Consider the following 20,552-nt stretch of genomic DNA (forward strand, 5'->3'; position numbering starts at 1 on the left):
ATTCGTTCTGTAATGGTCGTCACCGCAGAGCTCAGTGTTCTCCTGTTCTGACACACTCCATCTGAGCATTCCGTTTTTATTAAGTGTGTTATTGCAGGACGACTCAGTTTTTGTCCCTCTATGCGCTAAGCAAGAAAAAGCTGGGACTTTTAGATCCATCATCTCTCTATGTTCTAGAATAAAGATAATATGTAATATATCTTTTAAGATTTAAACATTTATTTTGTATGATTTGTTTATTTAATCATCCAGTTTTGTTCTGTTGCACTCATTGTATTTGCAGCTTGTTTTTTTTTTTTGAGCAAGCAATGCTTTTTTAAGAACCATTTTTTTAAACTCACTGAACCATACGTAAAAAAAAAAAAAAATATATATATATATATATATATATATATATATATATATATATATATATATATATATATATATATATATATAAAATAAAATGTCTTATTACACAAAACACTAACCATTTACATAAAATATTTTCCATATTTTTCTCAAAACATTTTAAGAAGAAATATGCCAAGCCTCACTGGCTATCTGCCCCTATAATTATAGTTTAGTGAAACATACATTCATTATTATAGATCCAATTAGGGTGACCAGACGTCCTCTTTTACCCGGACATGTCCTCTTTTTTAGTCTTAAAAAAAATGTCCGGGCGGAATTTCACAAACGTCCGGGACATTTTGTTTTTCTAGAGCTTACATAGAATTTCGAGAAGTTTCGTTCACAAACTAGTCCCGCCCTCCCCTACTCCGATTGGTTCGCTTGAGTGAGAAGGGGTTGTGGTGAAGTAGTCTAAAATCTTCTGATTGGACGGTCTGACAGTAGAGCTACCGTTATTGGTCAATAACCTTCTCTGTAAACATTTAATTGGTCAGTCTGCACGTCAGTAGTGCGCCCCCCCCCCGGAGACGTGTCGTCTTTTTCACCATCTCAGATCTGGTCACCCGGTTAAAGAGCTGATAGAAATGAAGTGGCGCTCATAACTCATCAGATATTCTTTAATTAAATATCTCCTGCTACTTTAGGACATCACTGGCCTGCCTTCCTCAGCTCTGAGGTTAAAGAACACGATGTTCTTTTCTACTCGTATCTCAGCTCTGGGAGAGGATTGTTAGCGTTCCTCAGTCTGGCTGGAAATGGCCATGACATTGAACCTTCACATAGTGGACTCAGTGCGGCCCACTCCTCTGCCTCTTCTCAGTAAAAAACACCAGATTTAATTAGTGCTAGGAAAAGGCTCCACTTGTGACAGGTTGTTTATGCTTTAGAAATGTGCTTCATTTCGTTATTCATGGCGAACTGTTTTTGTTAACCCCTTAATGCCTGGATACACTCATAACCACATAACTTACATTTTCGTTTCATGATGGATACCAAGTAATTGATAGACGTTATAGAGTGAGGGCTTAATTATAAGATTAAAACTGAAGTACAAGGTGGTTTTAAGGGGTTAAGAATTGCAGTATTAAACTCAGTAGCTGAATAAAACGGCTGCTGTTTTAAGGAGTGAAGTGTTAAAGTTTGAGCGTGTGATGTATTGTTTCTGCCAGGTCTCGGGGGGGCTCTGTGTGCGGTTCCTCTCGCTCTGGTTCTTACCAGGCTCTAGGTGGCGCTGCTGCGGGACGCTGCCCCTCGTTCCTGCTGCGAGTGCTTCGGGCAGCTCTGCCACTGCAGCTCCTGCTGCTGCTCATCGTGGGCTTGGCCTGTCTGGTGCCCATGACTGAGGAGGACTACAGCTGCGCACACGCCAACAACTTCGCCCGCTCCTTTCACCCCATGCTCCGCTACACCAACGGCCCTCCGCCTATATGAGCACGAGTTCTTCAGGATCCCGCAGAATATCCAACCGAACGCAAACGCTGTTTGTTATCCAAAGTTGATTTATTCTCAGTACCGCTGCTATCTTAATTTTCACTATTAATAAATCTCAATCAAAACGTACTGAGGGTCCCTTAAAGGCAGGTGTGACCTTTTTAGGAGAGAACCCAAGCCTGAATCGTACTGAATCAGGGGGCAATGAAGAAGAGCGAATCTGTTGTTTGCTTCAGCACTGACTTCAAGGTACTGCACTTAAACCGTCCAAGAACATGGCCAATCTGAGAAGATTATATTTTTTATTTAAGGAAACAATTACAAGGCTATAAAGTATGGTATTATTTTAATTTTTTTTTTTCTTGGCATGCAATCAATTTTTTTAAACAAAAACATGCCAAACAATCACTGAACGTGTTACTGGTCTATGAAGACTTTTATTTTGGTATTTGTTTTTGGCTACAATGACTGACAGTAGATCAGTAGGGTGTTCAAAAGTGTATAAAACATTAATATTAAATTTGTCAGTGTTTATTTATGTATGTACAGTTTGCTAATGCTGACAGTAAAAAGGATGTCCTTCCATTTAATATATACTAAAAATGATTCTGGGTCAACGCTTTTTGGGTTTGTTTTATTATTATTATTTGTTGTTAGAACATGTTTTAAATGTTTGAGTCTTTATTTTGGGGGGGGGTCCATAAAACACTTTGGCCAAATAACTGTTTCCATCTTCATGATTCCTTCTTGGAGGCGTACTGTTAATTTAATAATGGAGTCTGACGATACACAACTCGCGGAACATCAGGGAACTGATAAAAGCAGTTTAACGGTGAACGAACGACATTAAAAACAGCGTGTTACTGCAAGAAGGTTTAAGGTCAAGACAGAAACAAAAACATTTTGAGTCCACATTTGTAGCCTATTACTGCAGCAGTGAGAAGAAAACTGAAGCACTGTGACAAGGCAATAAAAGTAGCATATTGTCATTAAGTTATTAAATTACTTCTCTGTGATTCCAGCCTCAGTTGAGAGCTGCTATAAAGTTGTGTTAATGGACATTTTTGAATTTGCTGTGTCTGAGCCTTAAGCAGATGTAAGCTCTTATAGTTACAGGGTAATTTATTTTTCCAGTGTACAGTTTTTCAGTCTTTAACAGGTTCATTTTCTACATTCTGCTTGGTCCATGTGGCGTTAGGACTGTGTTGTGTAAAGCCCTGCTGAAGGAGACCAAAAACAAAATCATTTATCTTACACCAATCGTCTCTTTTCCTTTTGGGAGAGCACTTAACTGAGCAGATTATCAAATATTTCCATGTTTTGTGAGGATGTGGGACCTCCCCCTGTTCACACCTGAACGGATCTACTTCCAGCCCGAGCATTCAGTTGAAAAGACCTCCAAACATTACTTCAGACACATATCTCACAGCTGGAGCCATTGACCTGATTGTAATTTTTTAATCAGCCCACACATAAATGACTCCAGTGTAACTGTGTATTCTGCCCAGCGCACGGAACTCAATCCATCACGGCTGTTCTCACGGTCCATGGCTCCGGTCAGGACGTGCTGGATTCGGCTGTAAAACCCCAGGGCATGTAGAGAGGCTGCTGCTTTGGCTGGTGGAGGTGGTGGAAGGAGAAGCCCTGTCTCTTTGTGTCCAGATATGGGATGCTTTGTCTGGGGGGTGGAGCTTCTGAGCATCCAGCATCTCCAACAGCAGATCATAGAGTGGAACTTTGTTCTTACACTTCATACTGTATAAGTGCTCCATACCCTTGTTGCTTAATTGGGGTAGAGAAATAGAAAATAAAATAAAATGTCACTGGCATAAATGTAAAATACTGTGAAATTGGTGTAAAGTGGTATGAAATAATCTGGTCATAACAGAAAATAAAGACTTTCCCTGCTTCTTTCAATGCACAGTTCAAGCATTTTTAAATATATATCCTTTTTGTTAATGGTTATTATTAGCAGCGTCTTTAAATCTAGTTAAAGTATAAATAGAGCATTAAAATAACAGACGTAAAAATAAATGAATGCTAATGGATTAGAATCTGGGTAGTGTTTTTTCTTTCTAACAGGACTGGCGATGTCTGACTGGAAATGGAAGATAATATCCCAAATGCCTCTTTTGTCAAATAATTAAATATTTATTTAACAGTGTATTTTCTATTCATTCATTATCTGTAACCCTTATCCAGTTCAGGGTCGTGGTGGGTCCAGAGCCTACCTGGAATCATTTGGATCACACCCTGGAGGGGGCGCCAGTCCTTCACAGAGAAACACACTCTCACCTACGGACACTTTTGAGTCGCCAATCCACCTACCAACGTGTGTTTTTGGACTGTGGGAGGAAACCCACGTGGACACAGGGACAACACACCACACTCCTCACAGACAGTCACCCGGAGCGGGAATCGAACCCACAACCTCCAGGTCCCTGGAGCTGTGTGACTGCGACGCTACCTGCTGCACCACCGTGCCGCCTATTCCATTACACCCAATCATATTTTTTAAATATATTTTTTAGAAAGACATTCTTTTTGTTCCATTCCTCCTCTTTAAACATCTTCACGTAAGAAACAAAAAGATGAAAAGGCTTTAATTTAGTCCTAATTCACAACACTGACATGAACACGGCATAATCATCATGTTCTGATGAGTTGTTTTACCGTTCTCTGTAACACACCTTTTATGGGTTCTAGTTAGCCGTTATGAACTTATGTTGACCAGTACTGCTTACAAGAATTAAATTTGGCATGATAACTCATGTAGCAGCACCGTGGCGCAGCAGGTAGTGTTGCAGTCACACAGCTCCAGGGGTCTGGAGGTTGTGGGTTCGATTCCCACTCCGGGTGACTGTCTGTGAGGAGTTGGTGTGTTCTCCCCGTGTCCGCGTGGGTTTCCTCCGGGTGCTCCGGTTTCATCCCACAGTCCAAAAAAAAAGTGGATTGGTGACTCCAAAGTGTCCGTAGGTGTGAGTGAATGTGTGTGTTCCCCTGTGAAGGACTGGTGCCCAATGATTCCAGGTAGGCTCTGGACCCACTGTGACCCTGAATTGGATAAGGGTTACAGATAATGAATGATAACTCATGGCAGCATATAATATATGCCATGACATGTTTATGGTTCTGTGTCAGTGATGTGTAGAATCATATTTGTCCCACGTGTGTCTCATTCTTTATTTGACTGTGTGTGTGATTACGTGTCAGTGTCCCGTCCCTTATCTCACCTCATGTGTCTGATGTGAGAGAGCGTCAGGAGGAGCTGGGCCTGTCTGCGGCACTGGAGCTGTGCAGAGACTCCTGATTGGCTAATGTGGTATATGAGAGCGTCGGTGATGTTGTCTAGGATGCACTGCACCATGAAGCTGTCCCTCAGAGGCTCACTGGGAGAGGAGCAGCAAGAAAACGTACCTAAAATCCCACAGAGAGAGAAATACAGATGGGTGTATAACTGCAGTGGAAGCTCCTTGCCTGGTCCTGGTGGCTCTTGCTGCTCTTGTATATAAATCATGTGCAAAGGTTCGATTTTCTAAAATATAAGTACACACCCTCTACTGAGAACACAGTTGAGTGGCTTTCTTAAGGCCAAGGACATCAAGCAATTCGGTAAATTCTTTTTCAACTCCACAGTACAGCACTAGAGCCAGCTGGACCTCGCTTCACTGGCAGGTCATGTTCATTTAGTGTGCGGTATTTATTTGCAGTTGTTTAAGCACTCACCAGAGTTTAGTAGTATGATGGCTTTGAGACACACGAACTCTTCAGCCTTTAGTTTGAGGGCACGGAAACGGGCCACAGTGGCTAAAAGCATGTCAAATATTTCTGCCATGCCCTCCACACAGTCACCTTCATTTCTGTAAAACAAGAGGTAGACCTTTACAAGTACCAGCCCCTCAAGGTGCAGTACCTTTCAGAAGTTTGGGGTGTATATGATTTCATGTTAAATAACTCTCACAATGTAAAACAGAATTAAAAACACATTCATTCATTGTCTGTAGCCGTTTATGCAGTTAAGGGTCACGGTGGGATCGGAGCCGACCCAGAATCACTGGGCACAAGGCGGGAACACACCCTGGAGGGGGCGCCAGTCCTTCACAGGGCGACACACTCACACCTATGGACACTTTTGAGTCGCCGGAGGAAACCCACCAATCTCCTCACAGACAGTCACCTGGAGCAGGGCTTGAACCCACAACCTCCATTATGTAAAATAATTATTCCAAGTAATTAAAGGCTATTTCTATTGGTTAATTTTTCATTACATTTTATTAGGTTTTTTCACTTTTTAAAATTCATTCATTCATTATCTGTAAGCACTTATCCAGTTCAGGGTCGTGGTGGGTCCAGAGCCTACCTGGAATCATTGGGTGCAAGGCGGGAATACACCCTGGAGGGGGCGCCAGTCCTTCACAGGGCGACACACACTAACACATTCACTCACACACTCAGACCTACGGACACTTTTGAGTCGCCAATCCACCTACGGACGTCGGAAAAAATGTAGGAGGAAACCGGAGCACCCGGAGGAAACCCACACGAACACAGGGACAACACACCACACTCCTCACAGACAGTCACCCGGAGAGGGAATCGAACCCACAACCTCCAGGTCCCTGGAGCTGTGTGACTGCGACACTACCTGCTGTTTAATAATTAGAAAACTCCCAAATTAGCAAATATATACTCCCTAGATGTTTATATATAGCAAAAACAACAAATAATAATATATCTAATAAGATTAATTAGTGTCAATCAAATTCTTGACCCTGAAAGCGACATCATTACTCCATGATGACTTCTGTGCCTGTGCCTCTGACATACATTTTGTGATTTAATGATTGCCGAAAACGTGTGACATCTGTCACAATACTGTTATGAGATTCACACTCTGATTTCCACTCTGAAATGCCTTCCATATTCCTTGTGCTTCCCTGCCACCGTCTCCGTGGAAACGAGGTGGGTTGCTGCTGCTGAGAGAGCAGGAGAGCACATGCTGTACCTGTAAAGGGCAATCTCTCTCACTTCCATTCTCTCCTCCTCTCTCTCTCACACCCTCTTTAATCGTTTCAGTCTTTACTGGCCCCTGTATCTCTCTTGCCCACTCCTCACTTGCTTTCTCTTTCCGCACTTCTTCAAACGTGCTGTGCCCCCTCCCAGAGCTCCAGTGTACCTGTGTTTTTGATTAAATTCTCGCCTCCTTAGGAAGTGATGACGCGAACTCTCCTCTGCTTCAGGCCCTGTTCCTGAGCGCATCCTCTTTAATTAGATACACCAGTGACATGGCCTTTGAAGAGGTGCAGTGGGCTCTCTGCAAATAGCATTCTTGGGTTTTTTAGCAACCTAATTTTTTTGCTAATAATCATTCTGTCCTATTTTGCGAGTTCCTTCAGGACACTCCACGCACTGGGGGTCTTATACAGTATCTGAAAATGAGCAAGAAATGGAGGGAAAAGTATCTGACTAGATCACAGTGACATTATCCAACTCCCAAACAGATAAACCTCACTGTTCAGAACTACAAAATCAGGTGTCACATTAATACACACTTTTATTTTGTAATAATTACAAATTATGTAAGTGGTAGTACTACAATTACAGACTGTAATGTCCCCTCGCTCCTCAATGATTAGGACACCCACAGGAACCCCACAGGGCAGGTGAGATTTGAGTGGTGGACCATTCTCAGTGCTGCAGTGACACTGATGTGGTGGTGATGTGTTAGTGTGTGTTGTGCTGGTACGTGTGGATCAGACACAGCAGTGATGCTGGAGTTTTTAAACCCCTTAATGTCACTGCTGAATGGCTGATCCGTCCAAAAGCTTCCTGTGTCCATTGATGAAGGACTAGAGGACGACCAAGACAAACTGTGCAGCAACAGGTGAGGTACTGTCTTTGACTTCAAATCTACAAGGTGGACCAATGAGGTAGGTGTGTCTCACAGAGTGGACAAGGATTGGACAAAGTGTTTAAAAACTCCAGCAGCACTGCTGTGTCTGATCCACTTATACTAGCACAACACACACTAACACACCACCACTACGTCAGTGTCACAGCAGCGCTGAGAATGATTCACCACCCAAATCAGCCTCCAGAACAGGGTGAAACGGGGATAAGGAAGTATGCAGAGGAACAGGTGGACCGCAGTCTGTAACTGGAGAACTACAAAGTGTTCCTGTATGACCCATGGAGCTGATCAAATTGACAATGACTGTAGATAAGAGGCAGGTGTTTCGAATTCAGTCATCATTCAGTGTAATATCATTAATGTTGTGGTTTTCTTGTTTACAACATTTCTTCCCAAACAATAAGTCCAAGATCTAATAATCACTGTTCCCTGTTGGCTCTGTTGATACTCTACCTGTCGAGGATCAGGTCCTGTGCAAAGATGAGTTTTCCTGGGGAGTGGATGGACCTCCAGATGAGCCCCATCATCAAAATCTCCAGCCAGGAACTTTCTAACAGATGCACCTGATCATGCAGAGCGAGCTCCTGGAAGCCTGCACAGCAAAGGTGGGTGAAGACAGAGTTCATTTTTGTTCTTATCAGAAATAAATCATTCACAGGATTCATTCTTGTGACTGTTTTTAAATAAAAGTTTTTTCAAACATATTTTATAACAGTGACTCAGAATAATCAAACGTTTCTGCATCTATTCAGGTTGTGCATCATTGTGTAGTCAGCACTTTGCCCACATAAGGAACTAAGCGTACGTCCATTTCTCAATGAATTAATTGCATTTTGGAAAATCTGTTTTGTGTGGTGGTAGAAAAAAAATGCTTGACCCTATTTATATCCAGAGTGTAACTGGGCCTCCAGAACTTCAAAGTCATTAGCAGTCAAAATACTAATAATGTTGTATAAATGCTATGAGCTAACAAGCTTTCACTGATAAAGGGCCTTACAATTAAAATATATCTACTACTTCAACAAATTGTTTTTTACCAAAACCAGCTACTCAAATTCCAGCTAGAGACTGAGAGTGGTGACAGAGTACCTTCACTACTCTTCACTCTATTTGACAAAGCTTGTAATTAATAATATTAATAATAATAAGTAGGGTGGCATGATGGCGCAGCTGGTAGTGTTGCAGTCACACAGCTCCAGGGGCCTGGAGGTTGTGGGTTCGATTCCCGCTCCGGGTGACTGTCTGTGAGGAGTTTGGTGTTTTCTTCCTGTGTCTGTGTGGGTTTCCTCCGGGTGACTGTCTGTGAGGAGTTGGTGTGTTCTCCCTGTGTCTGTGTGGGTTTCCTCCGGGTGACTGTCTGTGAGGAGTGTGGTGTGTTCTCCCTGTGTCTGTGTGGGTTTCCTCCGGGTGACTGTCTGTGAGGAGTTGGTGTGTTCTCCCTGTGTCTGCGTGGGTTTCCTCCGGGTGACTGTCTGTGAGGAGTGTGGTGTGTTCTCCCTGTGTCTGTGTGGGTTTCCTCCGGGTGACTGTCTGTGAGGAGTTGGTGTGTTCTCCCTGTGTCTGTGTGGGTTTCCTCCAGGTGACTGTCTGTGAGGAGTTGGTGTGTTCTCCCTGTGTCTGCGTGGGTTTCCTCCGGGTGCTCCGGTTTCCTCCCACAGTCCAAAAACACATGTTGGTAGGTGGATTGGACTCAAAAGTGTCCGTAGACGCCCAATGATTCCAGGTAGGCTCTGGACCCACCGCGACCCTGAACTGGATAAGCGCTTACAGATAATGAATAAATGAATGAATAATAATAAGTGATTGTAATAATAATAATTACTGCAGCTCAGAACATTGTTATTTACTGCACAGTGTGATAGCAGCAATTTCCTAATTCTTTTTATATCTCTCTTTGTAGCATTACATTGACTGATCTGTGGCAAATAATGGTTTAACAGTTTGAAGGATATCCATCAGAAGGTTTATTATTTTAGCCAGCAGGAAGTTAACAAGGCCACTGTGTAATATTACAGTTGTGAGTTGTGAGGAACCACGTTGGCCACAGTAGATTTCTGTCAATGCCATATAAATGCGATATGAAAGGGAAATCCTCATTACTACAGTCTGGCGTCCACATTCATATACAATCATGTCCTCTTTTCCTCTGCTGTCTTTCTGAAAATAGTAACAGCCTGGCCCTCATTCTGTGCACATATGTGTGAGGGGTATAAAGGCTCAGTTGGAGGTCAACCCAAATGAGCCTGGGCACTGATGACAGTCATCACACCCAATTTTCTTTATTCCCATGTTTTTGACCTTGTCATCTGAAGCCGCGCCACCTGCACCGCTGCCTTGGATACGGGAGCGTGCGAGGCCGTTGTCAAGGATACTCCTGCCGTGATTCCCTAACACTGTCAGACTCTCTAAAACACACACACACACACCCCTTGCCCACTGTAAAAGATTACCTTACCTTTTAAATGTATACCCTGGATCCATATGCTACTCTGCAAAAGTCAGAGACCTTTATTTACTCAGCTTCCTGTCATCAAGTTTAAGGTATCTGTTGCTAAGGAGATGTTTCAGAAGACATTAGATAAGACGTACCATGTAAGACACTACAATTATTTTACTTATTAAAATTACAGAGAGCACAGGACTGATAACAACCCAACTCAAGACCTGGTGGACCACCGAACCCAACTTCATCAGTTCCTTGACGTTTTATCTTTGAGAGAAAGAGAATCAAGCTCCAATCCCACGTTTCTGTCCACCCTTTTCTTACTTTTATTTGCTAAATTAACCTGGAAATCACTCTACTGAATCCAGTGGGGTTCTACATTTCTAACAGCTGAATAATCACCCTTAGCCCTAACCACAAAATCTGAAATGAGTTGGAGGAACATACCAGAGATAAAGACCAAAAAATTCTCATCGCTCACCAGGCACTTTCTTGGCCCAGGCGATCATGTGGACAAGCTCCTTGTCAGCCATACTGGTCAGCAAAGTCATGATGGTGACCTCATTGTAGGGTCGGCTGTGTTTTTGGCGTGAGCAGAGAGTGGGGGGCTCGGCCCCCAGCAGCAACAACAAGACTTGCTCGGGGGACATGCAGAGTGCACCGCGATTCCTCCGGCTGTCCTGCAGAGCGGCGCTCCTGAGCTCCAAGCGGCTGGACGGGTCAGAGTAACTCTGCTCTCGCTCCTCCAGCCCACCTCGCCTTCTCTCACCACGCCTCACACCGCGAGCTCCTCGATCCTTACGCACCCCTGAGGACACGGAGACAAGACACTTTTGAAACACATACATGTGTTTGGGTTTCATAGATATGTCATAACTTTATGCGAAAATAAATATGAATGAGCAATGAGAACATTTTGCACAATACACAAAAATGAGTGAAGAAGTCAAAGAACCATGAAAAAACAGATAATACACAGACAACTGAGGCTTGGTGGTTAGCACGTTCGCCTCCCAGCACTGGGATCTTGGGTTCAAGTCCCATCTGGGTGGAGTTTCCATGTTCTCCCCGTGTCTGCGTGGGTTTCCTCCGGGGTCTCCGGTTTCCTCCCACAGTCCAAAAAAAAAAAAACATGGAGGGTAGGTGAATTGGCTTCTGTAATAACTGTCCTGGTTAATGAGTGTGTATGTGTGAGTGAATGTGTGTGTGCCCAGATATGGATTGGCGCTCTGTCCTGGGTGAAATCCTAGTGCCCGATGCAGTCCTCCAGGTGGACGGTCGTTTCTGGTTGAGAGTACGCTGTGCGCGTTTGGCTGCCGCTTCTCGCCAGTGTGTGTGTGTGAATTGAGTGTTCTGAGCAGTGTAGATTGTAAAGCGTCCTTGGGTATCTAGAAAGGCGCTATATAAGTGTAACGATAATAATAATGGTTTTTCATGGAAGGTGAATCCAGCCGGAGCATTACTGCAGTTCACTGTGTAATACATTTTTCTCTTGCCTGGACGTGCCAGGAAAAGTAGTGTACAGTAGGAGTAAACTCTGCTTGTCCTTGAAAAAGAGTGAGTTTAGTGAGAGGAGTTCCTCATGTGAGCTGAACTGAAACATACCAAACTCAGTGGACTTTGTTGCTGAAAGTTGTAAAGCCAGCATTACCGATTTTTATTTTCAAATAAAAGTTCTACAGAAGGTCTGTGTGTGGTTATTCTGCTGGGATCTGTATTCTCTGTTTTAACAGATGTTCACTGATAACTTTAATGTTATGACAATCAGCAGTAACAGGAACAATTTTTCGTTATGGTTAATAACCATGCAGAGTTCTCACTGCAGTGTGTCTGTGTAGCTCATCATCTGATTCCTCACAGTGCTGGGGTTAATAAAGTCCACCGAAGTGTGGCCCCCACTCATTCTTCAATTTATCAACTCCACCAACCAGACAGGAGCACTTTTAGTTCTACGATTACGTAGTCCATCTGTTGCTCTGCATACATTCTGATCCCCAAAGGTCAGGACCCCCAAAGAGCAGGTCTGATTTGGGTGGTGGACCATTCTCAGCGCTGCAGTGACTCTGATGTAGTCTTGTGTTAGTGGGTACAGTTGCACTGGTACAAGTGGATCAGACACAGCAGTGCTGCTAGGGAATTTGAATAAAGATTTTTATAAATAAATGGCTCATTTTACATGGATCTCGTAGATCAACTCTGTTGTTTACTATTTTTATTTTACATACAGCTAATCTACAACACGGGCACGGTGGCGCAGCAGGTAGTGTCGCAGTCACACAGCTCCAGGGACCTGGAGGTTGTGGGTTCGATTCCCGCTCCGGGTGACTGTCTGTGAGGAGTGTCCGCATGGGTTTCCTCCGGGTGACTGTCTGTGAGGAGTTGGTGGGTTCTCTCTGTGTCAGCGTGGGTTTCCTCCGGGTGCTCCGGTTTCCTCCCACAGTCCAAAAACACACGTTGGTAGGTGGATTGGTGACTCAAAAGTGTCCGTAGGTGTGAGTGTGTGAGTGAATGTGTGTGTGTGTGTGTTGCCCTGTGAAGGACTGGCGCCCCCTCCAGGGTGTATTCCCACCTTGCGCTCAATGATGACCCTGAACTGGATAAGCGGTTACAGATAATGAATGAATGAATGGATAATCTACAACACAACCAGTGTGTGTGTGTGTCCATCCGTGTATGTGTGTCCGTGTGTGCGTATGTACACTGTGTTTTACTCATACACACCTCCTTTCATCATCCCTACTTCATAGCACTTGCGTAAGCGGCAGGCCTGGCAGCTCTTCCTGCGGTTTCTGTCGATGGTGCACTGGTTTGTTGCTGGACACACGTAGTCATTGTGACCTGGACACAAACCAAATCCATCAGCTTTAACACAAAACACTGATCCCCAATCAGAATTCGGACCTGAAACCAAACCGTGCAGATTAGACACGATACAGTGAACCCAGACCAGCACATGGGACCAAACCCAGGAGCATAAAAACATCCCACTGATCCCAGGCCAGTTCAGAGCACTGACACACTGCAACACTGTAGCTCAGGGGAAATTAATTAACATTCATTAAAGTCCAGTTAGAGATCATTTTTCTCAAGCCAAGGTCTGGAACATAATGTATTCCCTGCATTATGTTCTGTGCCAAATACTGCATTTTGAAGTATCATTTCAACTCTGTCGTTTCTCTCTCTCACTCTCTCTCTTTCCTGTACTCTGCCTGAGGGGTTGAAGGTGATGAATGTGAGTGTGTGCTGCATCACTACATAAACAATGAAAGTCAACTGGCAATTATTATGATAGTGATCATCTTTTTTCAATTTCCTCTTATGCAAAGTGACTATTTGAAATTCTCAAATAGCTATTTAATATGTGCAATAATTAATCACGGTCGGACAAAAACGTGTCTATGCAAAATAGCTACAGGACAAGGAAACTTTCTATTAATTTTCCCTAACTTTCAATGACAAAGTATAATTCCAAGCAACTTTGGAACCTTCCTATTCATCGTGAAGTTTTCAAAGTCAAAACACTGAATAAGGGTCTAATGTTTGGAGCAGCTGTGATAAGCCTAAGCTCTCCATGCTTAATGACAAGCATCAACAAAGAGGAACTGGAGTGTAGAGCTGTAAAACTGCATTCTCTAAAGCTGTGGAGCTCTATTCAGTACTTAGTGAATGAGCTGTGATGGTGTTTGGGGTCCAGAACTAATCACTAAACATCACTACTTGACCTATCCAACGTGTCTTTGGCTGAATGCAATCAACATGAACAGTAGAAAAAATGAATTTCAGCTACTGTCTTTGTCATAAATTATGATACTTCATAGAACTGGTTGTAGGTAAGTTGTTAATTATATTGCTGTTTACAAAGGAGTTAGTAAAGGCGGCACGGTGGTGCAGCAGGTTAGTGTCGCAGTCACACAGCTCCAGGGGCCTGGAGGTTGTGGGTTCGATTACCACTCCGGTTGACCGTCTGTGAGGAATGTGGTGTGTTCTCCCTGTGTCTGTGTGGGTTTCTTCCGGGTGACTGTCTGTGAGGAGTGTGGTGTGTTCTCTCTGTGTCTGTGTGGGTTTCCTCCGGGTGACTGTCTGTGAGGAGTGTGGTGTGTTCTCCCTGTGTCTGCGTGGGTTTCCTCCGGGTGACTGTCTGTGAGGAGTTGGTGTGTTCTCCCCGTGTCTGTGTGGGTTTCCTCCGGGTGACTGTCTGTGAGGAGTTGGTGTGTTCTCCCCGTGTCTGTGTGTGTTAGGTTTGTGTTAGGTGTCTTGGCGACTCAAAATTGTCCATAGGTGTGAGTGAATGTGTGTGTGTCTGTGTTGCCCTGTGAAGGACTGGCGCCCCCTCCAGGGTGTATTCCTGCCTTGCGCCCAATGATTCCAGGTAGGCTCTGGACCCACTGTGACCCTGAACTGGATAAGATCTTACAGATAATGAATGAATGAATGAAAGGAGTTAGTGGGTTTTGCTCATAGAGTCAAATATTAATGGTTAAATATCCAACATTTTAAACATTACACTGAAATTAAGGATTTGCTGCTATATTAAAGATATAGTGGAGCAAATGTGTCTTGAGCAGAGGATGAAAAGACACACCCTCTGTGTGTTTTCTCTGCTTCTTGTTTTCATAGCCAGGTCAGCCGCATGGTACGTTAGTCTTGCCCTGTGAAATTGCTGGCCATCCCCATGTTTTGTTTTGCCCATATGACAAGACTGTAATTGACCACACAGCATAGTTCATGCAAGGTCACAGAGTGCAGTACAAATTGTGAATATGAAAACGACAGTCCACATATTCCTCCACCAAAAATGTTTTTCAGCTTGAAAACGCCTCTGACAAAGGACTCTGACAAACTGCTCTGATGTGCTCGTGTGTGTATAGCAGCTGCTGGTTTAATGGCTGTCAGCAGAGCTACTGATATACAAAACAATGCACAGCAAAATACTCTTACTTAAGTTTGAATACATATTAATGCACTAATAATATAGCATCTCAGACGATGTGATATACACAGCTAAATAAATAAACTAAATAACATTTTTATGCATAGAATGATTTTATGATTTTACAAAGCCTACTATATATGCATCACTTTTAAATGTTGCTAAAAACACTAACATCTAAGAAACAGTGCATGGGTGTATAAAGGTGTATTGGCAAAAACTGAACATCTCCTAGGGAACAAGATCATATGTTGTATCCTGCAGTGACGGTGACTTGATGGTGGTGTAACATTGTGTGTTGATCAGACACCGCAGTCCTGCTGGAGATTTTCAACACTGTGCCACATGCTGTGAGACACTCCTACCCCATTGGTCCACCTTGTAGATATAAAGTCAGAGACAGTAGCTCATCCGTTGCTGTACAGTGGGTGTTGGTCATCCTCCTTTATCAGAGGACATAGGACGCTGTTTGCTTAGTGGACTATTCTCAGTCCAGCAGTGACACTGAGTGTTTTGAATACTCCAGCAGCACTGCTGTGTCTGATCCACTTGCACCAGCACAACATACAATACGTCAGTGTCACTACAGCATGGAGAATGAGCCACCACCCAAATGATATCTGCTCTGTGGGGAGTTTTGTAGAGGCCCTGAGCACTGAGGAGCAGGGTGAAAGGAAGCAAAATGTGTAGAGACAGTGGACAGAGGTGGTGTTATCGCTATGGCTGATCACTGTATATACTGATTACTGTCTGATTAGTGTGAAATTTGCCAACAATAAATCCTCCTATTGGAAACAATATGACAGAGGGTTTTAGGACTTTTTACCTTCCTACACTAAATAAAGGTTCCCTCTCATTTCTGAGGTTATAACAGTGAAACCCTGGATGAACTAACTGACCTTGAATGCTCCTCTTGAAGAAAGCCTTACAGCCTTCACAGGACCACACTCCGTAGTGATATCCTGAAGCATAGTCACTGCACACGGCACAGTAGCGCGTCTCCTTTGCCAAATCATATGTTTTGAACATGTCCTGACTTTCGGTGGCGCTACACAGCTCCTCTCTCTCCGCTGTGGACTGACCGGCCAACACACCGGACCTGTGGTCAGAAAGACAACGAAAGACAGGTGCCATAATGATCATAACTTAAAGAAATACTGAAGATCACTGTAGCAGTAACTGTGAGGTCAAGACTAAAGTACTTAGAAACACAGTACATACAGATGTAAAAGTCATTGTTTTAAATTAAAGTGAATATAAACAGTCTCCACACTCCGCTCCTTTTCACTGCTAGGTTTTGTGACGAAACAAATCCCAGATAAATCACTGAAGAATTATTAACCTTTAATGTGGTCTATAATTTTTGCAATCATTCAGAGAGGGGAAATAAAACCCTAGAAATCTTCTGTTGCGTCACCTCTTAAAATGTGTGAGTACACACCAGTACACACCAGTACACACCTGTTATCAATTAAAGTGACTCTGTTTAACCCCATATTTAGTTCAGCTGTTTATTAGGATTTTCTTAGTGGAATTTACAGCAAACACCGTGGTCCGCAAAGAGCTTACAAACAATAGAGTAATAGCACTCCTGAAAGATGTCAGTCAGAAGGCTACAAAAAATTCCAAGTGTAGAGTGGCAAGATGGCTATAGCTTCTTGGCCATAATTCTAAAACAAACATCACCATACTCTCAGTGAGCCATGGTGGTGGCAGCGTTATGCTTTGGGACTGTTTTTTTTTTTTTTGTCCAGCTGGAACTGCGTCTTTATTCAAGGTGGAGGGAATTATAAACATCTCCAAATATCAGTCAATTTAGGTACAACGCCTTCAGACATTTGCTAAAACATTGAAGATGAAAAGGTATTTTGCCTTGGACCCAACCATTCTTGACTGAATGCTGTTGTTTAAAAAAAAGAATTTAAAAAAAGTGTATGATTTGGGTGGTGGATCATTCTCATTGCTGCAGTGACGTTGACGTGGTGTTACATATTAAAACACTGTGTCCATTTAATGTCCACTCTGTTAAAAACACCTCTTATTGGTCCACCTTGTAAATGTAAATTCAGAGACAGTAGCTCATCTGTACAGTGTGTGTTGGTCGTCCTCTAGTCCTTTATCACTGGACACAGGATGCTGTCGGCTGGATATTTTTTGGTTGGTGGACCATTCTCAGTCCAGCAGTGACACTGAGGGGTTTAAAACTCCAGCAGCACTGCTGTGTCTGATCCAATTCTGCAAACACAACACACACTAAAACATCACCACCAATAATATCTGCTTTATGGTGGTACAGTGGGGGTCCTGATCTTTGAAGAACATGAGGAAGGACTTGTAGAAAGTGGACAATGAGAGGCAAAATAAGAAGACGTTAATATTCTGTTCGTTCAGCACATCTGAATGGACAGTAAACTCTGAGCACATCTGTAATGTGTTATTGTACGTGCCATTAAACAGGGTAACATGAGATGGGCCTTGTTCACCTTTGACCTCTTGTTCTTGTGTTAGTAAATGTTTGTTTTAAGCTTAATGCTGTTGTCCATCACATTATTGCGCAACATCTGAGACCACCCAGACCACCATCCGCCATCACGCAACGACACAAATCTTATTTACGGATTATTTTCACCCTGGCAGCATTTATGATGTGAACGCATGAGCTTAACATGATGGCAATATGCCTCAAATGTTTGTGGACACCAGGGTTTCTCATGAAATGAAGGATATCAAGTGATAGTTAATTAGTTCTAGATCACAAACCCCCTCTGACTCATCCCAGGGGCCAGAATTGATCTACATCACTCCAGAGAACACAGGTCCACTGCTGCTTAGCCCCAGGCTGCAGGGCTTTATACCTCTATATCCTGCTAATGGCTTTGAAAATCAGAAAGTCTGTCGAGTAATACAGAGTCTTAGAAAATTCACTACTGTAACTGTATTTATAGAACATACCTCTCTCTCTCTCTCTCTCTCTCTCTCTTCCTTCAGACAGGATGTGTGATAATCTGTGCACTCTCCTGTTTTCACATATTGTTCTTTTCCCAAGGTTTAAAAACAGTGTCAGCTCTAAAAGGACATTTGCTTCTCTTCCACAAATGTGTATTCTTAAAAAGCTAATGAAATAAGTCACTACATACTAAGAACAACTGTAAACAATTAACCCAGTGTTCCATTGCATATGTTACATTTATTTTAGATTAGAAACGTTAAGCAGTATTTGTAAAAACTGTTTTTTCATACTTAACAAAGTTACTGTCAAGTAGCTAAAATTTACTGAGGCCCCATTGCACAAAAAGCACTGCAGCAAGGAGCTGTTACACACACTGGAATGTATTAACACTTAATAAGGAGGATACGCATCTCTGAGTCAGCGGGTCAGAGGTTATCAGTGCTACAAAGCACAAACCTGGAAAACAGCATTAAAACTGGCTCCTTCAGACTCAACGGCTGTACTGGGGCATGAAGACTTTCCTCTTTCACAGGTCATTAACACACAGCAGCCATTTACACACCATTTACAGGAAGACAACCAGGTCTTCTGTTCTTCAGAGGAGTAGGTGCTTAAGGAATGGCTTCATAAACAAAAACTGTTAGCAGGTTTACTCAGCTTCAGATTCATTAAATATTCCGTCACACTTTAAAGACAGATCTGCTGCTGCACGGGTCCGACAGCTATGTCATTTCCTGTCCTTTACAGATGAGACGAGTACCAAATTTAGTTCAAGCAATTCCAGGTTAGCCATTCAAAGTTTAGAGTCATTAGTGTGGTTTTGTAATAATCAATATTCAATTAAATGTAATAACATTACTACACGATTAATTACATAATAAAGTTTAGAATCTTCACTTTCCACTGAATTTCTTCTTGAGTTGCTTTAAGCTACAAGTTATTAATATTAAATTATTAATAAAACACTAACATTTTCAATGAATAAATACGATTTAATCAGTGAATTCAGACTTCCAGATACCTGATGAAAAAAGAGATGTAAAGTGACTCTAACCTGTACATAGAACTGGCCGAAAGCTCCAGGTAGTACGGCACCTGTTGCTGACCCCCTGGGTGGGTCAGATAGGGCGACAGCTGTGGGCTGGAAGGGACAAAGACCAGGGGGCTGCCTGAGCCATTGGTCAGGGACTGGAGAGTGCCTTCTGCGCTGGGCAGCTGGGAGTCTGGGGGGTAGAAGCCCACAGAAGAGGGTCCGGCACCAGGGGCAGGAGGGTGGTAGTCATACGCTCCATCCAGGAAGTGGACCGTGGAGGAGATACCCCCCTCATCCGGGTACATGTGTGAGAGTGGAGAGAGTTTGGGAGGCAGCTCCAGCTCACTGCTTTTGCTTGTGGGGCTCCTACGTCGCTGCCTGCTGCCCTCGCCGGACATCACCGTGGAAACACACGCACAGGCAGCATGACACAGCTCTCGCTGCTCACACTGTGCTTCAGAGAGAGGGGCTTTTCTCTTTTCTGTTTCTCAAATCTCATCCCTCCCCCCACCTTCTCTTCTGTCCTGAAGCCCCTCCCTTTCTACAGCAACAGAGTGTGCCGTATCTGTCAGACTTCAGCACACACGCTCACATGAGAGGACTTTTCTATTTCATATTTCTCATTTACAGAGTTCTGTATTGATGGAGTTTACAGACTCTAGTCACTCGCTGGTCAGTCAAAGTCTTAATTATCAGTGTTTTTATAACAACAAACTTTAGTCAACCTTTGGCACAATACTCATCTGAGCCATAGGTTTATTGCACAAAATCTAATAATGGAATAAGCAAAAACAATATTATTCCAGTAATACAGTGATATTCTGAGAAAGCATGTGTTGGTTTAACCCTTTCCAAACCTCTGCTCGTGGCAGTCCAGTATTATTTGAGGTTATCGTCCAACACCTAGTTTTACCAGTTAATAAATACCTCATTATCTTAACTCCATACTGAGAGCATCTGGAAACTAACACTCGCTCACAACAGATCAATGTTTTAATATAAAAGCGCTTTGTATTTATTGTAACTGTATATTATTTTAAGTACCACACTTACTGAGAAGATACATTATTTTAAATAATAATAATAATCATTTTAGGTGCCCAAGACTTTTTAAGGGTACTTTAGTTGTGTAAAATACTATAATTATATTCAAAACATACAGCAACAAACTACAAATGTATACTCAAAATGTTCTAAATAAACTTCTCTGTGTTCATTTTAAGGGTTTTTATCCAGAAAGTATTGTGAATTATTCTGTATCTAACGCACAAATCTGGTTAAAGGCTGTAAAACCCAGGAGCAAGTGTATCTTACCAAGGATACTAAATTTACTGAGCTGAACAATCAGCTTTTATGTCACGTTGAACAGCAGAATATGCAGATCTCTTTCCTCTAACACTTCTGTGTGCATCTTTCTTCTCTTCCTCTCTCTCTCTTCTATAAAAAAAAAAAAAAAAAAAA

At 42.8% G+C, this 20,552-nt stretch overlaps 2 protein-coding genes across 2 annotated transcripts in view; one reads left to right on the forward strand and one right to left on the reverse strand.

Moving 5' to 3' along the window:
• The window catches only part of syne1a (spectrin repeat containing, nuclear envelope 1a), a 177,173-nt gene extending 174,743 nt beyond the window's left edge, over window positions 1–2,430 (forward strand). The window contains exon 144 of the mRNA XM_066677827.1: window positions 1,563–2,430. Coding sequence (XP_066533924.1) covers window positions 1,563–1,824 — 262 coding nt within the window. The 3' untranslated portion in view covers window positions 1,825–2,430. The remainder of the gene's footprint in view (window positions 1–1,562) is intronic.
• esr1 (estrogen receptor 1) lies at window positions 2,284–19,920 on the reverse strand. Its single transcript, XM_066677375.1, has 8 exons — window positions 19,113–19,920; window positions 16,008–16,207; window positions 12,900–13,016; window positions 10,660–10,986; window positions 8,189–8,327; window positions 5,551–5,684; window positions 5,058–5,241; window positions 2,284–3,606 (listed from the first exon to the last, which is right to left on the reverse strand). The coding sequence occupies exons 1-8, from the start codon at window positions 19,487–19,489 to the stop codon at window positions 3,363–3,365; spliced, it is 1,722 nt and encodes a 573-aa protein (XP_066533472.1). The 5' UTR covers window positions 19,490–19,920; the 3' UTR covers window positions 2,284–3,362.
• Window positions 19,921–20,552: the final 632 nt, after the last annotated feature.

Source organism: Hoplias malabaricus, chromosome 7 (assembly GCF_029633855.1).
Source record: "Hoplias malabaricus isolate fHopMal1 chromosome 7, fHopMal1.hap1, whole genome shotgun sequence".
Classification (NCBI taxonomy): Eukaryota; Metazoa; Chordata; class Actinopteri; order Characiformes; family Erythrinidae; genus Hoplias; species Hoplias malabaricus.

Bases quoted from the DNA above. Each gene is read 5' to 3' on its own strand.
- esr1 (XM_066677375.1), bottom strand. From the start codon at position 19,489: ATGTCCGGCGAGGGCAGCAGGCAGCGACGTAGGAGCCCCACAAGCAAA. The intron at 10,987-12,899 runs GTGTGTATGAGT...CCGTGTCCTCAG, and splicing joins AGTAGGGATGATGAAAGGAG to GGGTGCGTAAGGATCGAGGA. The intron at 8,328-10,659 runs GTGAGCGATGAG...TTTGCTGTGCAG, and splicing joins CTGGGCCAAGAAAGTGCCTG to GCTTCCAGGAGCTCGCTCTG.